Source organism: Rhynchophorus ferrugineus, unplaced genomic scaffold, assembly GCF_030347505.1.
Source record: "Rhynchophorus ferrugineus isolate W39M unplaced genomic scaffold, kcgeb_rfMv2 rfM1, whole genome shotgun sequence".
NCBI classification, from domain to species: Eukaryota; Metazoa; Arthropoda; class Insecta; order Coleoptera; family Curculionidae; genus Rhynchophorus; species Rhynchophorus ferrugineus.
This window is the reverse complement of record NW_027472580.1, coordinates 86,286,768-86,313,554: the sequence shown is the minus strand read 5'-3', so window position 1 is coordinate 86,313,554 and position 26,787 is coordinate 86,286,768. Positions and strand designations below refer to the sequence as shown.

Below are 26,787 nucleotides of genomic sequence, written 5' to 3'. Positions count from 1 at the left end.
TTGTAATATGATTATCCTTTATTTTATTTTTTATCCATAACATCCATAATATTTTAATTCCATAAAATGTCGTTGATTTCTTGCACCAGTTCAGGCTCTCCAAGCATGGATACGTGATTACCTTTAATTTGTTTGACAGTCACTGGATGCTCGGTGTATTCCTCCAAGCCGTAGTCATCATCGTTGGTGGCCATTACTTGAAATTCTGGTTTCAGTAATAACACTTTTGATTTCAACTTAAAATCAGGCTGCCAGGCTAACAGAGCTTTTAGTCTTTTATATAAACCTTTGATGATACTTTTTGTGTTGTTAATTTCTAGTTCTTTTGTGACACATTTTTCAGCTATATCCAATCTCTCGTCAAAGGTTTTTACATTCTTCAGATTTTCCTAGGGGAAATTATTATAATAAATTAGCAAATTTAAAAGTTATAATATATATAGTTATAATAGATGTAATTTATGTTTTTTAATTGTTAATTTTTGTTTGTTTTTATGCTGTTCAATTACATAATGTGACATCAATTCAAAAATGTCATAATATCGGACGGTACTTTTTTAAACAATTTATTAATTATTTCCCTGATTTCCGAAATATTTTAAGTTTTTATCAATTGAGTCTCTTCACCTCAATATTTCTCTTTAAACTGAAAATATGTCTAAATAATAAGACAGAATTTCCCATTGATGTAATTAAAAATGTGATTGTTTATAGGTTTCACGGTCTGGATAGATTTCCCAAAATTAAAGAAATGTAAATGTCATGGTAAAGGTGTTCTACTTACTTCAATTTTTTTAAGATCTTGATTTGTAAAAGGCTTGAGTAATGTTAACAATAGACTAATTTGTATATTATCCTCGGATTCAAGCTGTAGAATATTTGCTACACCCTTCAGGTAATTAGGTGAAGTATCAATACAAATGACGATGCCGGAATATCCTTTCTGTTCTAACTTTCTCGCTGTTTCTAAAGCAATGGTACCTCCAAAGGAGTAACAGACAAATTTGAATGGGTTCAAGTTACTGGATGTCTTTTCTATAATCTGCAAAAAATATGAATTTTATTTTTTTACTTGTTAAATTGCTTAACTTACCTCCAAATACATATCTGTCATCTCTTCAATTGTATCCCTTTGGTTGCCATTGCAATACTGTATACCCTTTATGTCACCTTCCAGTTTTTCATATAGCGGTTCCAAGGCGTCAACAACACCATCTAAACCTGAAAACAGGAAAACATCTCCAACAGCTGACCTCTCGGTATTTAAACCTCGAATTGGTATTATTTCCGTTTTTGCTTCATCTGTTACATGGCCTACCATTATGTCAAATACATTTAAACCACTGTCCTTCTTAACGTCTGAAAACGTGTTGTTAGAAGAATAATTTTTTTCGAATTTTTAAAATTCTACCTTGAGATTTTTGCCTATTGTCCTGCAGTTCCTGCAACTTGGCGAAAGTGATGGTTTTCATTTCCTGTGGCGTCAAGAATATTTCGTATTCTCTTCCTAAAGTTTGTTTTATTTCCGCTGCCGTCATGGAATCCATTCCTGCTTCTGCTAAAGTGGACTGAGAGTAAATTGATTTCATATCTTTGATTCCTATGGAAAAAAAGGAAATCAATGATTTTGAACACTATCTTGCTGTTTTTTTTTTGTGAAAAAACTAGCGATAAAACAAGAATTATTTTAGCAACATAGTTAAGTGGTAAAATTACCCAGTTCAACTTGTAATCGCTACAGACGTTATTTTCAATAAAGGTACATTGAAGGTATTCAAATTCCCTTAGCCATAAATTCTTAGAATTAAGAAACATCCATGGTTTGAAATATGCATTTAGTTCATGGATTCCCTGCAGTTCAGAGTGTAAAGTCACTAAAGATGAACTGAAATGAAGTTGCTGAATCACAGTGTATTGAAATTTGGACATAACTTTTCAGTTTTGATGTATATGTCCATAAAAGGTGGGTAACAGTTTTTGAGTTTCTATCTAGTCGGTAGATTATTGACATTTTGATGTATCGAAACTTGGGAAACTATTCCATGCACGGAAATATGGATAAAACATTTCAGATAAGAGAATGATCCTCTTCGATTAGGCTCAGAATAGAATTGTAATGTAGGTGCTGTGTCTTTAGCCATAAGTCGCTACTTTTGTCATTTCAATAAAATTTAATCTTGGTATCCACTTAGATCCACGCCTAACCTGGAAGAAGCACATACTCTCGAAACGAAAACAACTTGGACTTAAATTATATCAAATTAACAAGATATTGCTGTATGCAGTCTATACTCTATACTCAAGCCTATATGGTCATATAGAATTCAACTATCCATCATTCAACGGTTCCAAAATAAGGTGTTGCGTGCCATTGTTGATGCTCCGTACTATATTTCAAATAAAGTGATACAACGCGATATTTCTCTAGAACCTATGACGAGTGTAATTCAATGTGTTTGTGTGAAGTACTTCGAAAGAGTGTCAGTGCATCCCAACCTACTCGCCAAGCAGCTAAATATGTGACGTGATAGTGAAGGGCGTAGACTAAAACGTTTAGCACCACCTGATCTGATTACTGGACATATATAGACTTTAGAATATACTTTAGAATAAGACTAATTAATCAAGATAATATTTATACAGGGGATAGCTTAGAGAAGTGATTTTCTACATGCTATGTATATATAACATAGATACAAGAAATATTTATTGCCTATAGAGCAGATTGTGGAATCACAAAGAGTAAAAAAATATTAAAAATTTAAAGCAAATTAAACGTTTTTGAGTTTAAACTCTTAACGTTTTATATATTATATCGATAGAAATTTAAATAAGTTTTAGGTGAATCATTTACCTAATATGGCAGCCACATCAGTAAGAATGTTACCGCTCATTCCTACCCCTGATTTCTTCTCGGCCACAACCGTACTAGCCACTACTGAGTATTGTTTCTGATTCAGAAAATCATCCAGAACCTCTAGACAATTTGTGATTTTCTGTTGCAATGTTCCACCAATTTCTATCTCGATTGATTCTTCCTGCATATCTGCCACCAATCCTACCTGTAATTAATAACTTAATTTAGTTGTTGCTTCAATATAATGATTCCATAATATACATCTCCTATAGCTCCCCATTGTATAGCTAAACCAGGTAAACCTTCATCTCTGCGTTTCTCACATATACGCTCCATGATCGAATTTGCCATTCCATAATTGGTTTGACCGGCGTTTCCTCGACCACAAGAAACGGACGAAAACATTACGAAGTCTCTGAAATGTTAAAGGTTTATTTAAATGCGTAAAAGATGTACCAACAGTTGGTTAGTTTTAGATCTCTATTATTGTATCTGCATTTTTATATTATTCAGTTAAAGAGGAGCCAGATCTATCTTGGTAACAATCAATTCTCTTAATCAAATATTATAGCCCATTGCCAATTTTTTGTGATTTTATAAATTAGGTAATCATATTTTCAATATAAAATGTTTCATAAAAACATATTATTTTAATATTTGTTTTTTTTTTCTGGAAATAACGTATTTTAAGTAATGATGTTGATTTGGCAGTTATGCCGTCATAGAAACCGTGTGGCAATCAGGTCATGCTACATTAAACTGAACAAGTGGTAATCAGAATGTGTTATATCTGGTAAGTACGCTGGAAATTTTAGCTGCAACAGTGTATCCTTAATAACTTTTTTTCGATATTTTCCATAATAAGTAAAGGTCAGGAAGCAGTTGACTAATCAACCACTAAACTGTGTGAAGTGAATCCGGTTGTGAAAGACCAGCATTATCATAATTTTCTAAAACTATTTTATAGGCTCCGACAGATATTATTTTCTGCATCATCATCAATTTCATCATCAGCATTATCATCAAACAACAAAAGTAATGAATGTTAAAAATGTAATTTTGAGCGCGTTTATTAACGCCTTTATACACTGATAACTCAATAATACGTTATTTATATTAATTTGAATCTAATATTTTTATATTTTATAAAAATATGAGTGACTCTTGATTACTGTAAAAAAACTTTGGATTTCTATTTGGAATAACAGTAACATTAAAAGTAAATTTATAAATCTCCAATCTCTATATTAAAGCGAATTTTTATAATTTTTTCTATTATAGGCATTTTGAAAAATTCATTGAGTAATTATTTTATCATCTTTAATTAAATATTACCTTAGTTCTTGACAATAGTGTCTTGTTATTTTATCTAAATAATAAGCAGCTCCAGCTTTTGGTGCTAGACTGGTCTTGAACATGTCCACCGTCTGATTGGTAAAAAGGCCATCTTGTAGGACGACCGCCAAATTGAAAATGGCGTGCACTGGTCCAAGCTCATTCGCTTTTTTAATGAGGCTGAGACATCCTGCTTCGGTTGTAATATCGTCAGTATAAACTTCGACAATGTACCCGTAAGATTTCCAGATCCTAAAAGCAATTTAGTTTGATTTAATATGTCATTAGTATTATTTTTATTCAACTTAAGGAAATTAGCTTACGATATTCTGTAGGCTTGATATCCAGTTCTTATTCCAGACCTGGACGTCAATATCAATTTCTTACAGCCGCGTAGTATTAGCCAGTCTGCTAGTTCAAGTCCAAACCCGCCTAAACCTCCACATATAATATAGGTCTTATCCTCGTCACAGTAGTATCTAAAAATATAATTTTTGTTAGATTCATTAAATTGGTTTAGTGTTTTCTGTACCTGGGTTTACACTGATACATTCTCGGTGTTTTGAGAATACTGGTTGCCTCATCTTCCTCATTCCTGATCTCCAACAACACTTTTCCTGTGTGCTTTCCGGTGGACATGAATCTAAAAGCCTCTTCGGCTTGATTCATTTGGAATAATGTGTAGTTCAGTGGCCTTATGTGCTTTTCTTTTATAAGGGTCCTCAAATATGCCAGCAGTTCGACTTGTTTTGCCATGTTTTCCTTCAGTATGCTATCCAACATTATACCTACAATATGCTGCTTTCATGTATTCTGATAATTTTTTCTTTAAAATCATATTTATTGTTAAATTATTGTTTCAATATATTTTTGTACTTGGGTTGTTTTGGCGAATATCTAGTCGTTGATCTATTTTCAGACCACTTCAGCATTTCGAAACCGTGTGCCAACCAAAGTACGCTGAATCGATCTGAATAATCAGGAGATGCTATGTCTGGTGACTATGGTGAGAACTCTCCTTTCGAGAGAATTTTCCCATTCGAACTGCAACAGTGTAAAATTTACAACTCTTGCAAGGTGTGACTGAGAGAGGTTATAAAAGAAGATGTGATCTTGCGCCTATTACTCACTTTCCCTGATATTTTTCGTAACAATACGTCGTTCAAATTGTTCAATTGACGACAGTAGACATTTGCAGCGGAAGTTTCATTTGGTTTTAACACCTCGTAATACATTGCTGATAGTCTTTGCTGACTCCACCATTTAATCAGCCTTAAGAATTTATGGCTGTAGATATTCAATTTCACTATCGATATAAACAGCCTTCCTGGAGTAATCCACGAGTTTTTCCACTTGGGGTTATCTTAGTGGATACAGCACAGAGAACTAATCTTTACTGCTTAAGTTCCCGCCCTTTCCTTCTGTATATAACCCATAGCACTTGAAAATTTGGAAAAGTTGATTTATCAGATGTTAAAGCTCTTTGAGAATTTGGGTAAAGTTTTTATCCAATACGTTTTGCAACTCATTGTCTTCGAATTTATTTAGTTGTTTCTCATTGGCATCAAAATGATCACTTTTAAGTCCTTGAAAGCAAAACCGACAATTGAGATATGTGCGCTGATATCGATAACTTTCTGATATCGATAACATTAGAGATAACTAATAATTATACGAATAACGCACACTACTTCTGACAGTAATGTATTGATTTACAGAAACTTGATCTTTTCACCTTCTTAAGGCCATTATTACGTATTTTAACCAGGTTACCATAAATTAAATTATTAACTTACCGTGGAAACTGCAGTTCTTTTTGAGCAAGTGTAGCTTCAATTCATTATTCAAACCCATATCAAATTTTCCAATCTCCAGAAAAGAACCACCTGGAGCCAGGCAGCGCACTGACGCCAGTAGTTTTTCCTCCGCAAGCGAGTTGAGGACTGCAGCAACACCTTTACCATTAGTGGCTTTCATAACATCTCTTTCGAAGTTTGTGTCCCTCGAATTAAATATGTGACTATCTGTGAAGCACATAACGTCATATATTTATTATATAGGGTGATATAATATTAAATACGTTCTTATTGCTATTCCGATATAGACATTATGAAATTTGACATTAATAAATAAGTTGGAAAAAACTTTATAGCTTTTAGAAAAATAGTTTTTTTTCTGGTAAAATTCATTTTAAACTTCGAGAGTGAGTAAGAAACATATAATTTTCCAATTCCACACAACTAGTAAAGGAGCTTGAAAGGTTTATGAAACAGTGGCAAAGTATCTTATGTAATTTATGGGACAAAGTTTATGGAATGCATTACACGGGCGTTTAAACGGATTTAGATTTAGATAAATGATGGTTCTAATGCGATAGTTCAATGTACATTATTAACCACCAAACAATCAAGGTTTTACGGCTTTAATTTGTTCACTATCGGGGTGTTAATAATATCATACCATATTATTAATATAACCAGGAATTTCACTTACAAAAAATATCAGTCCAGTTACTTATAAAATTGACCGAAAGAAAATTACCAGTAAGCTGAAAGTGTTTTTCATAAATAATCTCTAGAGAAAAAGTAGACTTTGTTTAAAAATATTTTTTATTTGCTGTAAAATTGATAATTTGAAAATATATTTTTTTTAATTGGTGTAATTCTAATAACATTACCGAAAAGAAACCAATAGATTCCGTGACTCTACGAAAAAATTTTCGTTCTTTGTCCTAAAGTTTATTTTATGATTTTCCGCTTAGTTATGAACAAAAACGAAAAGAAAATACCTTTTTTGTATAAAGTTTGCTTTTGTAATAACATTATAACTTTATAATACTCATATTCGATTTTTTTTATAAATTTTCATTATTTTTAATACATTTAAAAATACCGCGCGATCAGAGTGGGGTTTAAACGTTCACACAGCTGTGATAGAAGGCACTACAGTGATAAACAACTATCAGGTATTTTGTACAAATCTAGAATCATATAATAAAGAAATTTAGAAGTGAAAGTTGTATGGAAAAATCAGGTCCCACGTTTAAGCTTTCCGGAATTCCCGTTACGCGGCCAAACGTAAATTAAAAATGCAACAGCTATATATGTGTTTCTCTCTCGTTCCGCCTCGGTATTAATAATTCTAACCTAAGCAGTTAACGGCCACTTATAGGTGATATAATTTGTGTTGTTTATTTACATGAAGTTTTTCGGTATGCGTTTTTATATATATTTGACAATTACTTCAGATTATTCTGTGTATTTTAATTTATTAGTCTAATAAAAAGAAAACCTTAAGAGGGTCTCTTATGATCTCCTATGTACGTCCAGGAAAGTTTGTAACCATTTTAAAGATGAAGACTATAGACCAAAATGTGGAAAGCCATGGCCGAAACAAGATGTAATTCCTACTAATAATTTAAATAGTAAGTATTTTGTTAAATAGTAATGATTTATTGCATTGAAATAATTAAGCAATATTTATTGAGATTCTTTACCTTTACTACAAGACAACGACAATATATCCTCAGTGGCAATATTACAATCACATACGTTTTTGAGGCTGATAGATATATTGGAGATTCTTCTAACCCAACAAGACCCAGAAATAAGTATGTAATAAGAAACTTATGTTTATTATTAGAGAATGGAGGTTCTAACTCGAAATTTATATGTTCATTTACAGATAACTAAGCCTGTCCCATCAGTTTCGTTTGAGGTTGGATGAAAAACTAATGCTGCCTGCTTGCCTTCTAGAAGAACATTAATGCATATACTGAATAAGGTTCCTTTTTGCTGCTGGAGTAGTAACCTCTAATTTTGGTCGTTAGTTTAGAAACTACACTGTATAGACCGAACTGAAGTTGTCATATTTGATAAAATGTATCTCAATTTAGGTAGGTTGTTAATTTAGTTGATTCTAAAAAATAATAAAACAGAACCATTAATAGTTATATTATCTTATTTTAATGTTTGTTTTAGGTTTGTTTTAAATATTAGAGAGAAGATAATATCAGTAGATTACGTGTTTTGGGCATTGGAGATATCTGTGTGTTTATTTTCCCTGTAAAATTAAAAGAATTTTTCTAAAATTTCCTACTAAAATTTTTTATTATACATTTTTAAATTTCCCGCCGTAACTAACTGTCATACGGCGCATGCGTAAGCGTCCTCATACGGGAATTCCGAGCGTAACTTAAAACCAATTTTAACATAGGAGATGTGCATCTAAGTTTCTTTATTCTATGTCTAGAATACCTTAAAATGTCGTCGCGAAAGTGTAAGTATGATGCTGATGCATTTTGTTATATATTTGGGCAATTTATTAACGTAAAATACGAATTAAATACATCTTATGATCTCTGTAAAGCTTGTTTGGAATCAAGACAAGACATGGGCTCCACATGTTGCTTGTAATAATAGTGAAATATGTTTGGAAGCTAATCAGCAAATTTTAATTAAATGGTGAATTAAATATGATAGACATATTAAATTATATATTTTAGGTTGGTATCGAGGTAAGAAAATATCAATGAAATTTACAACACCAAGAATCTGGCGAGTAGAAAAAGGTCACGTTAACGACTGTTACTTTTGCATTGTGAATCAGAATCAAAAACGTAGAGGTAAAAATACAAAACTATCGAATATCCTGATCTGGAGTCCTCTCTTGCTCCAGTCGCACTTGATCTCAGACGACCAGTACCTGAGCCAGTGAAAAAATTATCGCGGAAAGTAGCTCATCTCTTAGTTCTCAAAAAAGTAATTCCGATAAGCAGTTTTTACGTACACCAGAACAACCAAACCACCATCTTATTACTACAGAAAATTTTAATAAGTTAATTGAGGTTTTAACTTTATCAAAAAGTAAAGCAGAGCTTTTAGGCTCTCGCTTAAAACAGTGGAATTTGCTTTTTGATGTTAATATCACGGATCAGCGGACTAGGCATGAAACACTCTCAACATTTTTCACAAAAGAAGATGGACTTTGTTTTTAGCAATGACATAAGAGGTATGTTCGAAGAAATCGGCATATGTTGTGCTTCTAATGAATGGCGTTTATTCATTGACAGCTCTACAAAAATCTTAAAACCTGTTTTATTACACAACGGAAATGAATTCCCATCTCTTCCAATCGCTCACTCAGTACATCTTAAAGAAAATTATGAAAGTATTGAAATTTTGCTTGAATTTGTAAAGTATCGTGAGTATAACTGGCAGCTGACGCTAAGCATTATACTCAACGGTCATGGCCTGTAAGAACAGAACTTTGTGTCGGTAAAGAAAACGTAAAATTTGGGCCATTTGTTGAAGCAGAAAAAGTATTAATGCCGCCTCTGTAAATTAAGTTAGGGTTGATGAAACAACTTGTTAAAAAACTGGATCAAACCTCAGAAGTGTTTGAATACTTGAGGACAGTTTTTCCGAAATTATCAGAAGTAAAGGTTAAGGTTGGGGTTTTTGTTTGTCCGCGAATCAGACAGACTTTCGCCGATGAAAAATGTCCAACGCTACTGAATCGTACCCAAAAAGCGAGTTGGAACAGTTTCAAAGCCTTCGTTCCTGGATTTTTAGGAAGTAACAAAGCGGAAAGCTGAAGAAGATGTTACTAAAAGTTCATATGTTGCATGCTCATTTAAACAAATTCAAAAACAACATGGGAGCGTATTCAGAAGAGCAAGGAGAACGTTTTCACCAAGACATTATGACAGGACAATAAAAACATGATGGGAGATTATATTTGGGGTTTATTAAGAGATAGTACCTATGAACATAAAAGAAAAAGTAAAAGCGTGTACTTTTAAATTATTTTCCACTTTTTTGTAAGTTATTTTCATAGTAAAACTTAATAAAAATAATTAAAATGTTCATTTAAATGGTTTCATTTTCAATTAAAAATTAACACCGCAGATTTTGAAAAATATCGGTTTACTAAATAAAAAAACATACGTTATCATGTAATTTTTTTCGTCTAATTACGGCCTAAAGAATCGGAATTTAATGCTATAAAGTAAAAGTCATGTATTGTGTTGACCCGTGTTATTAACAATAAAATATACAGACACAATAGAGACAGATAAAATAACTCTAACAAGGGTTTTTGTTCTGATTTCAGGTTTTTTACCTGGAATTTTGGGGAACGTTTTCTTTATCATTTCCCTTTTCTCTTGAGTACCAACAGTTGTGTACACGGTGCATTTTTTAGCAAGAGCTATTACTATTGCGGCTTGTCCCACGCCACCTGTTCCAGAGTGAATCAGCACAGAGTCTCCAGGTTTAATTTTTGCTGTCTAGACATAAATAATTAAAATATATTAGTTTTGCTTCTTTTGATATTGATTGTTATATGTGTTTTTAGAACAAAATTAAAATAAAGTTATTGATGGCCATAGTACTGAAATATATGGCGGTTTTGGATTGTTGTAATTGACTTGAATGACGAAACCAATAAATTGAGCGGAGTGGGGATAAGGTTTACATAGTGTTATTTTTAATATGCTGAGAAAAAAAATGGTATATTCGTGTCCGGGCTAGTGAACATTTTTTAAGTGAAGTATAAGAATATTAAATAATATTGAAATAAAAATTTTTAATCAAAATTTTTTTTTGTTTAATTTGACGTTTGATGCGCTCTCTGATGCTTAAAACATGCAAAGAGTCATTGTTCACTACTCAGTATTTTTATGTTTATAAATACCTACCATAATCAAAGCATATATTACTGTTGAATATACTACAGCAACAGTGGCAGCATCCTTCATGGTCCACTCGTCCGGAATATCAACTAAACATAATTCATCGCCTTGCACTATTGATGCGCACGCACCCCCTATAATCATTCCAAATACTCTGCGTCCGCTATAAACAAATAATTATTACAATATAGTGGAGGTGGTACCACTATCACTCACTCCTCTGTTCGACCACTGAATTCTAATCCTTGAATGCATTCTTGTTCTCTTCTGTTTCTGGTCACCGTATCGACATTGATTCTTCCCAATGCAGTCATGACATCTCTGAAGTTTAACGTACCATAGTAAACCTAAAATTGATTTTTGAGTATCGACTTTTATGAAAGAATCATCAACAATTTTCAATTAAAGAACGTAATGTAAGTGTAATGTTTGATGGTTCTTTAACCTTTCAAAATTCAATTTTGCTTTTAAAAATTTCAGACTTTTTAAACCATAAACCCATGAATAATGAGAATATTATATAGAATGAGATGGGAAATTTATAGATAATAATAATGAATATGTATAAAGTTAAATTAAAAATCATCAGTTTTGTTACAGTGTACTGTAAGTTTTTCAAATTATTTTTCTTGTATAGAGGAAAATCTTCAAGAAATATAGCAAGCAGGATTAGATATTATTTTCGATTAATCTGTCAACGACAATTTCATATATTTTCGTTTTTTGTATGAAAAATGTAACCATTGGTATTATATAAAACATGGATAAATGTTTAGGATTTACGTACGTTCACATTTACTAGATTTGAGTGTACTGTGCTAATTTGTCTGGAACTTAGAGGTCCTTCGATCCATTTTAGTGAAGATAAATCTCCTTTTATTATTGTATTTAAGTAACAGTGTTCTCTTTCAACTTTAATGTTTTCCTCAAACAGTAGATGCCTGTAAGTACCCCACTGACCATTCTTGTAAATGTTGAGAGGTAGCTGCTTCTTTAGCTGAATCTGATAGAATGGTATATCTGTATCGAATAGAGGCGCTGTAGTATCTGACACGAAGACCAATTTAACTTTATCACCGTCTAGGAAAAGTATGTTATGCTTAAAGTTTGAAACTAGAATGTTAATTAAAAATAAAACCTGGTTCTCGGCGAAGACACTTAAATAATCCCATGGATCCATTGATATCTTCTCCTTCTGTATAAACGACGACATTGTCGTTAACTTCTAGGGCATGTCGCAATTTCGGCAGCCACGAAAACTCAGTGTCTCTTGAGGAAATTTTTATTGATACGGGAGGTATATATGCTGTAGTCTTTTTCAAAAATACTAGTTGTTCTTGATCGGTATTATATACGGTTACAATTGCCATGTTAGGACATTCGAGAGAAGAAGCTTCAAAGTTTAGATCTTCTCTGCTGATAATAAATCCAGATTCTTGGGTGGACCCTAGTGCTATATTTAATATCTACAATCATCAACGATTTTAACAGGGACCTTGATAAACCCTGTGCCCAAGTCTTACATTAGGCCTCTCTAGTAATTTAGAACCTATCACCAAGTGGCAATCAGTTTCAGTGTGGAGCTTTTTATTTTCTACATTGATGTTTTTAACTTCGATCTCCTCGTGACACAGGGCAGTAACATTTGGTTGGATCAGCGGTTGGTCAGACAGGGCATCGTAAATGATGTCACCTAATAGTATTTATTTATATATTATTATGTATATGTGAAGAAAATAATGATAATGCCAATAATGGGTTTTTGAGTTTGAGGGTTGTTTTTTGTATTTCGGGATTCTATAAACTGGTTTTACTATTACACAACTGATGTTTTTAAAAATATTGTAGGATATATATACCAAAAATATTTTAAATTGTTTCCTATATATCTATTGCTCAATTATATTTGGAATCTCGCCAAGGAATGTATGTAAATTTATAATGTATATATGTATAAGAAGAACAGCGGATGTTTGGGGGATAATTTCTTAAATTGATTACTCGCAAATCGGCAGACTAACTGTCGAGGCTTGAAATCCATGTTAAAGTGGATGTCCAATGCAGATAAAGGTTATAAAGAGACAAAGATATAATGAAAATGGTGTAAAATATTAAAGAATTAAATGTGATTCATTAATGATACGCCATTTTGATTTAACCTTTAGATGGTTTCAAGTTACATGAACCTTCTGTGGCTTATTGACGTATTCGCGCATTTTTGCATCGCCATAAAAGCTCCATAAAAGTTAGAACAATTTATTATTGCTTGAAAAATACATGTTTTGCAGGTGTTTTGGTAGAAGCTGATAAAATTAAATTAATCTTCATGGAGAATACATTGACGAGGAATTGAGAGCTGAAAATGAAATATCGATAAATATAAATGACAACTACCTCGAATGATATGCAGATATAAACATATAGGATGATTATTATTAGATATTCTTTCTAATAAAAAGTAGCTTAAAATGTTGGCCATTTGTAGCCATCTCGTTTTTAAACGTAACAAACAATTAGAACTATTTTTGGCAGTATTTATAAAAACTGAACATCTGTCAAATCCTTATTATATTAGATATCCTACTTACCTATGATTTTGTTATGCTCTGGCGTTTCTTCGTCAATTAATTCAATTACTTTTATATTAATTGTATTAAAGGTCTCCAGTAATATTTGAGAGTTAGCCCGTATAGCGTTATCCAGACCAAGCTTGGTAATATTGGGAATAAATACATGTTTTTCCAAAACTGGTACACTCAAATTCTTCCTTCGGGCTATTGAACTCGCTATCATATGTCGAATTTCAATACCTCCAGATCTAAAAACGAACAGTTTCCATTGAATTCCCATCTGCAGGTTTGTGTATGGTCATATTTACTGGATAATTCCACTCTCCCGGCAAGAATAGACTGGAATATTAGGCTCGTTTCCAAAAGATTCACATATATCTAAATGTTTTCGGGCATCGATGGTCAATTTACCAATATTAATAGGAACGTATAATAAGCGAGTGTCTTCTTGCAATATCTTTATTTGAAGCATGTTATCCATGAAAGCCACCCAATTCTGATGCCATCTAATAAGACCTTGTTGAGCGCTTACGTCACATCTTTCTAGTGATCGAAACAGTTTGCTAAAAATGGTTGTGATTGCAATTATTATTTTTGACAAAAGTAACAAAATTCAGTAAGCTGTGTAGATAAATCTGTTCCTCTTATATTACATTATAATGAGAAGTCGTTATATTTTCTATAGTTATTGATAATATTTGATCTTATTTACGTGTAATTGTAGCCTCTTAGTTTCAGTTCTTTGTATATGTCTTTCTTGTTCATGAAAATGGACTGGTTTGTGATATCCAGTTTTTCTAAAGTGGTGAGTTGAGTTTCGTTTTCCAGTGCCATACGTATTCGCCCTTTTACTACCACTGTATCTTCTGAAAATTACCAGGGTGTTTATGAATATGTGGAAAGAGATGAAGATGGTTATAGTGGAAGATAATATTTGTTTTATAGAATTACTAATTTTTAAGAAATATCTTTGTCATTCTCCAAGAGATCCAAAAATACGGCGCCCAACGATGAAATAGACTTCCACAATAAATGAAAAATAGTTATATCCACCAAAATTTTATATTTTAAATTTTGTAATCAAGTTTCCTAAAGTAAATTTAATCTTTTTTTGTTTTGATATAGCTTTCCTTTATTTTTCTTCATGTCTGAATCTTGATTTTGTTTCTTATATAATACTATCATCAAATCAGAAATTTCTTGACAAATTAAGTACATTACATATGTTAATTCCAGTCAAAAATGTAATACCAAACGTGCTTGTAGTATATCTACGTGTTTGTGATGTAAATGTTTGTAAAATTAGTGAATGAAATATAAAATGTCGAACAAACTACTTCTAAAATAGATTGCATAGAATAAGAATTTGTGCTAACACGTCATTCTTTTGCTCGATCAGTTTTAGTTATTTTATTTAAGATATTGTTTTTTTTTGATATTGATATTTTATTATCAAAAAAAGTTGCGAGTTGCTTGCAATGTTTCTAGGCTAATATATTTACCGTGTGATATTTCAAAGTTTCCTGATTGTCGGTGTATCATGACATGTAAAGATAATCCCTTAACTTTTTCCGAAGGCATAGTGCAAGCATTTATAAATCTACAATTCTCAAATATAACCTTCATATCCATCATACTTATATAGTTCATGCTGGCGTACAAATCCCATACCATGTAGAGATAACCCATTGCTGGAAATAGATTTCTACCTGTAAAATAATAACAGCTTTAGATATCTGCTTGATATAAATCATATAGTTTTGGCAATTTTGTTAGAATCTTACAGAGTATAGCAAGAACTTTTAATAAGTCACCATAAGGTCCTTTCTTGTAGAACAAGTGGTTTGTTGGGATGTTTAATAAGAACGATAACGAAATAGAATGAAGTAATGACATTATCTTTTTTTTAAACGTAACAAGTGGTACATATTTCTCGACTCAGTTTAAGGCGAATTTTGAAAACTAATTTGAAAATGTCTCCAAACAAAATGCAATTAGTCCAAAAATTGCTACCGAGAGATGTAATGACAGTAATGTAATCCTAAGACTGTGTAGTGAAATTAAAGATTTTTCGTCTAAATTGATAATGAGCGATGAAGCTCATTTTCCTCTCAGTGGGCACGTCAATAAACAGAACAGTCTTGGTCCCTATTTTTATAAAAATGACCAAGATGTTGCAATTACAATTACTGCTGAATGGTACCAAGGCATGAAATGGAAGAGCAGGGACTAGAAGACATGCGGTTTCAGCAAGATGGGGCCACAGCATACACAGCTCGTTCAACAATTCAATTATTGAATGACGTTTTCCACGAGAAATAATTTAGCAATAGTAGCGATTTAGCATGGCCAGCCAGATCTCCGAATTTGACAGCACTAGACTTTTTCTCATAGGGCTTTTTAAAATCAAAAGTTTATGTGAATAAGCCCCGAAGGATCCAACAACTTAAAGACAATATTCGACACGTAATGGAGTAACTATGGTCTTATTCAATAATGATACGGCTATATAGAAAGAATAGCGCTAAAAAGTCAGTAAACAAGTAAATTACTAACAGCTGTCCACGGACTAAGAAATATCAATTGGACTAAGAAAGGGCCTTTAATAATTTTAAAAACTAAGAAATTCAAATTTCGAGCATATTGATCAAAATTAAACCTTATATCTGCCCTTGAAAAGCTATATTAAGTGCACCTTTAAATAACCGAAAAGCTGATATGTATGGTATTATGTGTGAAATATAAATTATAAGATAATAATTACTAATTGATAATTTTACATATATTGCTATGATAGCTAATTATTCTGCTAATTATATCTTCTATTTATTGCAAAATAGAGATCCATAAATTAAAGATAAATATAAAAGATGAAGCAATACAAGATTCGTTCGTTGGTTCGACAAATAGCTGTGTGTATAGGGTATTAAATATGGAAATATTTAAATGTCAGACAAATATCTTGCTGATGGTATACTGACAACAACTAATAAATATCCTGGCCACCAGCAGATAACCCTAAACAGATGGAACACGGCACCAATAACCGAACAATAGCTAGAACAAGTAAATTCAATTAAATATTTAAAAATACAAATTGAAAGTAATGAAAGTCATAAAAAATAAGTTGATGCCAGAAATGGAAAGTAATTTATATTTTTAAAGGAATAGAACACGTACGAGAGATTTCAAATAAAACAAAAACATTTGTGTAGATCAATAATTCATTCAATCTATAATTCGGCTATGTGACATTGGTAGTACCAGAAAAAGATAAAAACAGAATCCAAGTAGCGATATTTAAATAACCGCTAACAGATAATATATAATTAATAGATACTGCAGAGGAAAGAAAATTATCTGCCTGTAGCAAGAGAAAATAATGGGCAGAATTTGTAGACAGAATATGAGATAACATATACCAAATATAATACGCCTACATATTTTAGTGGTGCAAAAGCTGTTTCATAAATTTATGATATTGAAGAAATAATAAATAAAATGGTATGGAATGTCCATTAGTAGATTTTTTCAAGTAAAATTTACAAAATGTGGCAGTGTAATACTGAATCGAACTCAGATTCAAAATGTTGTGATGAAAGATCATTTAATGTTAGTACTGTAAAGTTCTGCATAAAAATAATTTATCTTTGATACATTATAGAACCTTCACTATTCTAGAACGTATTCAACTCAATAATATTTACCATCGATAACGTGCCCAACAATATATTCATGGTCGCTCTCGCCCAAGCAAAACCTAGAAGATTTTTCATCAATTTTTACGGTGTTATTGTAGCTTGTGTATTTGCACACATGCCAACTTTTGTCGTGTTTCCATTTGATGGCTGGTGATATCATTGGAGTCCCTCTGCTCACGGGAAATTGAACAGGCGGATAGAGATGTTGAAGTTGTGGATTAAATCCTAGCTCGTACAATCTAAAAATGATACAGTAATTATCTCTTTATCAATATACTAAATTCATACTTTCCCATGGTGATTAAGAATTTAGTGACGTCGAACTGTGTTGACAATAACGAGACATGTTTCTTTGAATTAAGCGTTGACTTAATACAGCTCTGCTTCTGACCAATCTCCAAAACAACGCATCTTTTTTTTAAGACATTCCTTACTTGATTCAAAACATTATCAGTTGTGAAATAATCCACTATAGATTTGGCATTCATTTTGTATTCCCCAAATGATACGGCTTGTGTTAATTCTTGCGATCTTGATAAAATTTTGTCTAATGATTTTGTCAGTAGTTGAACTAAAATACATATTGAAATGTTAAGTTGTTTAAATAATAATTAGTACATTATGGATTAAAATTTTATGTAGCTAAATTGTTAGACATGTTTTTAAATCCCTGGATTCTGGCCATTAACATTACTAAATTTGGTTAACATAGCGTAGACTTAACCTGAACTAATTATTTCATTTCGTGTGATAGCAAGACAGGTTTAAAACATGGACAATGACAGGGACTAACAGAATAAGCAAAGATAAGCTTTGGATTGTCCGCCTTTAATCTAATTTTAAGACTCGAGCTACGCCATCCGAGATAGAATATGTCCATTATTTTATGTTATTGAAGTTAACTATACATACTAAATAGTATTTCGGGAGAGCAAGATGATGCTGAAATGCTAGAAAACAAGACAATGTTAATAGTGGCAAAGAATATTAACGCAAAGACAAGAAAATTGAAATTAATTAAATATTAAGGAATTAATTAAATAAATGAATAAACCAATTGAGCAGGAAAATAATGAACAATGACGACAAATGTGAAGAAGCAGCAAGACTATAAAACAAAGCAAGAAGAAATAATATTTTGAGATAGGAAAAAGTTTAATTGCAATAAATCCCAATTGTTTAAGATAGGGAAGGGAAATATCTTGATTCACAGAGAATCATCAGTAGTTGAGGTGTTTATACATATATACTTCCACAACATGTCAATGGACAATATAACGGTAAGGTTCTACAAAATGTATTTATTTAAAACGACGTAGGTTGATATTCACTCGTTTAAAATGTTGGTTCCACCGACAGTTCTCAGCGATATGAAAACATCCTTAATAACTGATGTTGACAAAAAGTGATATAAATATTCTCAATATCGATAGGCCATCGTCGCTTAAATATTTGGTATTAAGATGACTACCAGTTGTAACCATCAAATTCAATAAATTCGCTCTTGCAAGAGAAAGATCAGCCCTAAAAAATGTTGTAGTGTTAAATCGGATAGCAATAAAGAAGTTAAAAGTGCAGTAAAAATCATCAGGAGCTAGGTGAATAGAACAGAGCTATAGTCTCTTCATTAATTCAAAGAACTAAAAAGTAGTATGATTATTGAGTATTATTCAGGAAAAATATGGAGTAAAATAATTAATCGCGTGAAACATTACCTGCTTTATTATCATTTTTGAAGAGTCTGTCTAAGTCTGTATAACCATTTAACTTTAAACTGATTGCATAGGAAATATCGATTACTTCTTTCAGACTAAATATTCCATTAAAGTATCCACAGATTAACACGCCCAATTGTAAGCCTTTGTTAGCAGCAAAACATTTTGTTGGTTTGATTTCTAATGCTGTTAGAACATTAACCAGTCCTAGCTGAATTGATGTGTTTATTAGTAATTTATGAGATATAGAGCTTTTCTCATGAGCTAAGAGAATATCCTCAATTTTGACCTTATTTTCCATTAAGATGTTGTCTATCCTGTTAACAAATAAGTATTATTATTTTGTACGGTAATTGTTGTATTATTATTGATCCACACTTTATTCATTTAGCATTTTAATTTCATTACATTTGTTATTGAATTTCGTTATAGAGACATGCTAACTATTTTTCTTGGATGCTATTGGATTGGAAAGCGGGTAATTTCGATTTAGAGGATGTTAGCATATTTCTTATCGGGATATGTTTGGAATACAAAGTATTCCGATGACTTACAATTGCTATTATTATTGAAAATATTCAATTAGCTATTTTTAAAATTGATTTAGATAATAATGATAGAAAGAGTTATTTAAAAAAAAAATGAAATGAAATGAAATAAAGCAATCAGAGTACCTTATAGTACTTACTTTTTAATAGTATCAGAGAATATTGGTACTTTCATGAACTCCTGCATTTGTTCTGAGGATATGTTGTCGATGATATCAAAATATACAATCAAATTCTTAGGTTTGAAGTCGTAAAAGCAAGTCGATCGTGTTATTTCTCCATTTTTGGTGACCAAACTATAGCCTCTATAGTAATGGGCTTTAATGGTCTTTCTAAAAGTGTTTATCCCCATGATATAATAATTAGATAGCGTCATTAAATTTACCTGAAGCAATTCTGTAACAGTGCTAAATGTTCTGGGTCCAGTTCATTTTGGGTAACATCATCGAGAAGAGTATGCACAGCCTCGATAGTACGACCACTGATAGTAATTAATCTCGGAAGGGTGTTATGACTTTGAAGTTTCTTTTTTGGGTTACGTTTGAGCAAAACATGACAGTTGGCGCCTCCGAAACCGAAACCGTTCAGTCCTATGAATGTTATAATCCCGTTTTTTTATAGTGTACGTATTACGTGATAAGTAATTACCTATTAATCCTTTTTCGTCAGGGAACGGTGTTTGTTCTGTAACCACTTTAGCGCCGCCATCTGTTAGACATTTGACACCTTCTCTCGGTGCGTTGTAACGTAGGTTAGGTGCTATGTAACCAGTCTCAAAAGCTATTATTGCCTAAAAAGTTAATATTCTACGAGATCAATATGATTATGTGATCTAAGAAAAAAATGTGCTAAGAAAAGAAACTTTATATCGAAAGCTAAGTAAGAAGCTACACTTAAAAATATATATAGAAATTCATTATTCTTTTAATGGGTTTTAAAATTCTTTAATTCGTTAATTTTAAAGTTCTTTAATTTTTTGGGCTTTAATAAATTGTATGTGGCAAGCAATCAAAATGAGAACACTTTAGCATCCAGATTTATATGAACGATTGGAAACAGTTAATTTCTCAACTGCTAACGTGTCTGGAAGTTTAATCTGGTTTTCGTACAATAGGACTTGAATTCTGTTGTATTTAAACTTTATTAGTATTCCTGACCGTACTTTGGTATTGACATCAAAGTCAAACTACCCATTACTGTAAAAAAACCCTAGTTCAGAAACCTAAGCAGCTGTCTCAGAACATTGGACGGATTATACGGAGACGGCTCATAAAAAATATGGACTACTCATTCGGAATGTAGGGAAGCTAAGTAAACCAGGTGCGCAAACAGTACCAATGAAAGAAATAAAGAAATATAAATCCATGGTCACAGCAATTCGAGGAACTAAATGGCTAGGAAAAGGAATCAGATGCATGAGAACGCGCATAATTTTGGTTAGTGGAAAAAAAAGTGGTAAAATTGTCTTGGGTGTGCATGCGCACCAGCTTCTTTAACTTGATATCAATAAATATACATTGTCTCACAGAGGAACAGGAGGAAGAGCAATAGGACCAGTTCCGTCAGCTGAAGGAGGAATTATATGATTACTCACCAAAAAATGATATAAAACAATTATGGGTGAATTCATATCAGCCCTAAGCAAAAAAGTCAGTGGAGAACAGTTCCAGAAAAGTATAGGAGGATACTGAATGATGGAACTAACAAAAATGAAGAGTTCCTAATTCATTTCAACACTAGCAAAAATATGGTTATGAGTTCTACATGCTCTTCGCACCGCAATATCCATAAAATCACTTAAATATCTCTGGACGGAAGCTAATAACCAAATAGATCACGTCCTCACAGATAAGAGAACAGCAAGTAGCATATTGGATGTTAATCAAGAAGAGGAGCATGTTGTGAATCTGTCCACCACCTAGTACAAATTAAATTCAGATGCAGATTGTCTAGAAACAACGACAACCAAGGAAAGAGAGAAAAACTGGACGTTCAGAAACTAAAGTTATCAGGGGTGAAAAAGAGCTTTGAACAAGAAATGTAAAGCCAACTGTATGAGTCAGTCGAGACTAAAAAATAATTGAAACAACAATTGAGGAACCAGTAGTGCCGAGAATAGGAAAGATAAAGAAAAAGGATAGAGCAAGCTGGTTTAACAAAGAAACTAAAGAAACGATCGAAGAGAGAAACACAAAATACAACAATTATAACAGGTCAATTGAAAAGTCCCCTGCCGACCATAGTAAAACACTTTTTTTTGGCAACATTATTTTTTTTTATTCAACATAATTCCCTTCAAAGGTGATACACTGATTATAGCGACCCTCCAACTTTTCGATACCATTTTTGCAGTACGATTTGCCTTTTGCTTCAAAATAGGCCTCAGTTTCGGCGATCACCTCTTCATTCGACGAACATACGTGCTTGATCATCTTCAAACACTGCTCCTAATCATCAACTCGTCGTTGTTTATGGTCAAAAGTGAGCTCGCGCCGAGGCACCCACTTTGCACGGAGCTTTCTCATACCCAAATATTCGTGAATGATATGATATACACGTTCAGTTGATATCTTTAGAGTGTCTGCTATTTCAATTATTTTCAATTGACGGTCATTCAAAATCATTTTGTGGATTTTTTAAATGTTTTCGTCGGTAACAACCTCTTTTGGTCGTCCACTACATTCACCGTCTTCGGTGCTCATTCCACCACGCCTAAACTTAGTATACCAATTCTTAATGATTGATTTTTCTGGGTTAGTGTCCGGAAACTCGGCATCAAGCCAAGTTTTTGCTTCAACTGTATGTTTTCCGTTCAAAAAGTAATATTTTATCAACACGCGAAATTCTTTTTTATCAATTTTTTTCATAATAAGAAAAGTTGCTTCCCTCAAAAGGCTATAATTCTCTAATAATGCTATAAAACTCATCATCTGACAGCTGTTAAATTTATACACGTCTCTTTTGAGGGTTAAGGATAACTAAAAAGCATATGAATTTAATTCTAGTAGCGCCATCTATGTGTCAGACTTTTCAATTGACCTGTTATAGCAAGAAAATCCAAAGACAAAAATCGGATTTCGAGGAGGCCTGAAGAACTATGCAGAAACAAGAAAAGAAAGCACGAGAACCACCTTATCGACAAGATCGAAAAATACTTCAGAGATAACGATCCAAGAGGGGTATATATATACAATATTTATTAACTTTATTTGAGAAGCAAGGAGATGCTGAAATCAGTCAAGACATACATCTGAGAGGAGAAGAGGAAGAAAGTATTGACCAACTCTTGAAGAAGTTACATAAGTAGTAAAGGTTCATAAGAAAACTAAGGCACCAGAAATAGATGAAATCTCCTGAGAAATCTATAAATCAGGTGGTAAACATCTAACAGAATATATTTATGCATTGATAAAAAAATGGAAGGATGAGGCAATCCCTGAGGACTGGAGAAAAAGTATTTGTCCTATTTAAAGAAAGGGAGATGCGCCAAAATATGATAACCTAACCTCGAAACTCTACAAAGAAGGCATATGAGTGTGCAGGAGATCGGCGGGTGATAGACAGACATGGAGGCAGAATATAAGGTCAAGGCCCAGTTTGGGCTGTAGCGCTGTAATAAAAGCTTCGGCAGAGATTGCTTTAAATCAGTTTTTCCAGAGTAAATTACTCAAGAATACTAAATAGAAAAATGTGTACTGAGATATGAAACCCATATGGTTTAACCGTTAAATTAGATATTTTAACAGATCAAAATATGAGAAGCACCTAATATTGAAAGTTTTATGTATGTATACCTTTGCAATAGAACATAGTCCAGATGCGGGTTCGCTATGACCCAGATTGGATTTCACTGAACCAATGAGTAACGGTTTGTTTCTTCCTCTAATAAATACATTATCTATCGCTTGTAGTTCTTCAGGATCACCCACTTTGGTTCCAGTACCATGCGCCTCCATATACGACAGTTCCAACGGACTGACTGAGTCGCATTCTCTGTAGAAATCCCTGAAAAGCTCTATTTGCATCTCGCCTGATGGATAATTGATGCCGGAGTTTTTATATCCGTCACAGTTAGTTTTACTATGCAATACGGTGGCGTAGATTCGGTTGGCGTCCTTAGCTTTCTGTAACAAAACTGCGCTTATAGTCTCCGATCTTACGTAACCGTTTCCTGAATTATCGAAAACTTTACAGGATCCATCATAGCTTAGTACACCAAGCCGAGCAAACTGTAGTGATACACTTGGGTTCATACAGAGACTAGTACCGCCCACAATAGCTGCGTCGCATTGTCCTGTCCGTATTGCTTGGTAAGCATGATCGATAGCGAACATTGAGCTACTGCAAGCTGTGTCGCAGATCATCGACGGTCCTTTGAGCTTTAGATAATAACTAAGTCTATTGACCAGTATAGATCGTTCAACCCTATAATTAAAAGACAATGAGATTAATTGTTAGGTAAAAAGAAGTTTTTTAGTCATTACCCAGTAATAGCTAACGATTGAGGTTTGACGTTATAATAAAACCAAGTTTGTTCTGTTTCACTGAAAGATGATCCTACAAAAACACCAGTTCTGGTACCTTCCAAATCTGATGGCTGTAGGCCTGCGTCGAAAATGGCTTCTACGGTCACCTCCAGAAATACTCTGGTTATGGGGTCTAGGGAGGTTGCTTGACGATTATGAATACCTACGAAAAAATGTTATATGGTGGTTGGGTAATTCATATACGACTTACCAAAGAAAGAAGCATCAAACTTGTCGATGTCGTCTATTTTACCGGTTCGTTGAGGTATTTCCGGATGGCTTGGCGTCCATCGTCTGTCGTCGTCAGTTATCATGTCCCGTTTGTTGAACAGATTATCTTGTAATTCGCGAACATTTCTCGAACTTGGAAAGCGACCAGACAAACCTTGAAAAACCATTATTGTGTTAAGTAATTGTGCGAGTGAGTGGTTTGACAGCATAAAACATGGAATATGAACATAAGTAGGCACGGCAGTCGGCACTAGAGGGTCGAAGATGACAGATATCTTTTATTTTTATTTTATTTTAATTGTTATCTTTCTTTCAATTCAATGGACGAATGGATTTGTTGGGTTATTTTTAGTTCTATTTAGACGGTTTGACAATGTCCAACGAAGGTTTGTTGGCATTCGCTTGCAATCTATAGAGTGTCGGTAACATCAAAGGACATGAATTTTATCGAAGAATATGGTGTGGACGGTAGGTACTAGATAGTCAACAACCAAGGAATGAACGGATACTAATGCGTTTTTAGACAGCTTTTTTAACTTTACATAAACTGGGAACCATGGAAGAGCTCGCTTGTTTTCAAGGGTGATGGCCAATAGCTCCTTCGTTGGAATAGCTTCTCGATAATTCGTATTTTGTTTAGCTATTTCAGGTCCAATAGTATTAAATAACAATTCAAAATCTTTTGCAGACATTCTACAAAAGTTATTGAAAAAACCATATTCCATTTCAACTTGTTAATCGGTCATCAGTTGGCTTCCACTACAGGTATTTCTATTTTTAAATAACGTCGTCATCAACCACCTTCGAACACGTAACCAAGTGAGGCTTCAAAAGTTGTCCGTTTGTCAAACGTCTCCAAAATGTTTCAAAATATTATAATTACAAGTTATAAACCGGCAAACGTTGTTTTAACGCTTTGTTTTAATGCATTTGAAATCGCCAGGGTTACATAATTTAATACAATTATTTCAGAGAAAAAAGTATCCGTAAAAAGTTAAAAGTTATGCAGCTATTTGAAGGATGTAGAACATCCCTTCATACACTGTTGTGTAATAGATGATTTAAGTGGTGTGATGATAGCCCATGAAGGGGTTTTGTAACTCCAGACATTGCTTTTAAAAGAATACAATTTTAAAAACATACAATAAAATCAAGGAAGAATTATTATATCAATTTGTATATGTAGATGAGACATAGATATTTTAGAATGGTACATTGGGTCACTCATGGCAAGATGTAATAGATAATAAATAATAAGATGATAAATATAGTCTAAAGACAACAAAAGTTGATGGAAGAAGGTAAATATTGGAATAGTTATGGATTAGGTTTTGTTAGTCATAAGGTTTATTAATAATCATTGCAGACATATAGTTCTTCACACTGGAAACAGAAATGGCTTAATTGCTGGTGCAGAATTAATGTTTTCCTCTAAATTCAAGGGTGACTACCGTGGACAAATGAACCATAACTTGTTTTTGCAGTGGTTTGAAAATCAGCTTTTAAAGGACTTGGAGGAAACGTCCGTTATTGTTATGGCCAACCCAATGCTGGAGAAGATGCCAATAAGTGTATAAACAAATGCTGCAATTAAGGAGTGCCTTAAAGTACATAAAATAAATTTCGAAGAAACCATGCTAAAGAATGAAAATTTCAAATTATTACGCGGTAAATATAAATGAAATATTTAATTGCATTTTATGTAGTTTACTCTATTACGAATAAGCTTGGGAAAAGATACATAATGAACGTTATGGCCATAGAGTATTACATCTTTCTCCCTATCACTGCATATTTAATCCAATTGAGTTGATATGGGGTATTGCAAAAAATTATTACAATTGACATTCAAGTCGAAGGGGATATTCAAACCAGAACAGTCTGGATTTGTGAAAAGAGACATTGTCGAAAATAACACCTTCGGTTTGGATGAGCTCGAGCAAGTTTTTGATAAATTGGAAAAAAACAGCTTAGTTATTCACTTGATTTCTGATTCCTTTGGTGTTGGTTTATAATTCAATGCTAACAATTGTCAAGATAGGGTGATGAAAGAGGAAACAAATAACGGTCAGTATATAATTGATATACTTTAACTGTAGAAAATTGTATTGTGAGTTATAGTTCAGTATATACATGAATATTTGGTTAAAATGTATGAGAAGAGATATAATACTAACTGTTTTGCAGATATTGCAAATGCATTAAGGAGAATACAGTGACAAAAAGGGGAATTGTCTTAGTCACCATAGAGTATAGTCAAATGTAAGAGAAAATATGGAAAATGGGAATGCCAACTGGATTAAAATTTGCTTTTAACGTCAATAAAAACTAGGTATTTATATAATAAAACTAAATGGTTTACACTATTAACTATGACAAAAAGGTATAATTATCTTACCAGATATAACAACTTCTTCTCCTTCTTCAGGATGAGCTATAAAACTGCGATGAATAGGATTCTTTCCGTCGCTACTCATGCTGCTGCTGGTAATGCGTGACAGTTACCTTCGAAAATCTAAGTCCGCTTGCAAGTATTATGCAATGCTTTTATATAAAATCAATTCGATATATTTAAATACAATGTGTTGCGTGATTAAATCGTTCAATTTT

The 26,787-nt window shown here is 32.8% G+C and overlaps 1 protein-coding gene across 1 annotated transcript; it reads right to left on the bottom strand.

Moving 5' to 3' along the window:
- LOC143200830 (fatty acid synthase-like) lies at nt 1-26,787 on the bottom strand. The gene is made up of 30 exons (XM_076411553.1): nt 26,576-26,787; nt 24,158-24,331; nt 23,905-24,109; nt 23,215-23,845; nt 20,069-20,210; nt 19,806-20,010; nt 19,561-19,752; nt 18,873-19,189; nt 17,446-17,728; nt 17,164-17,396; nt 14,959-15,165; nt 14,169-14,322; nt 13,765-14,019; nt 13,475-13,704; nt 12,410-12,579; nt 12,025-12,352; nt 11,674-11,966; nt 11,103-11,233; nt 10,893-11,049; nt 10,316-10,481; nt 5,989-6,216; nt 4,725-4,980; nt 4,516-4,671; nt 4,193-4,444; nt 3,119-3,272; nt 2,855-3,062; nt 1,412-1,600; nt 1,094-1,359; nt 785-1,042; nt 1-389 (listed from the first exon to the last, which is right to left on the bottom strand). The coding sequence occupies exons 1-30, from the start codon at nt 26,652-26,654 to the stop codon at nt 54-56; spliced, it is 6,855 nt and encodes a 2,284-aa protein (XP_076267668.1). The 5' UTR covers nt 26,655-26,787; the 3' UTR covers nt 1-53.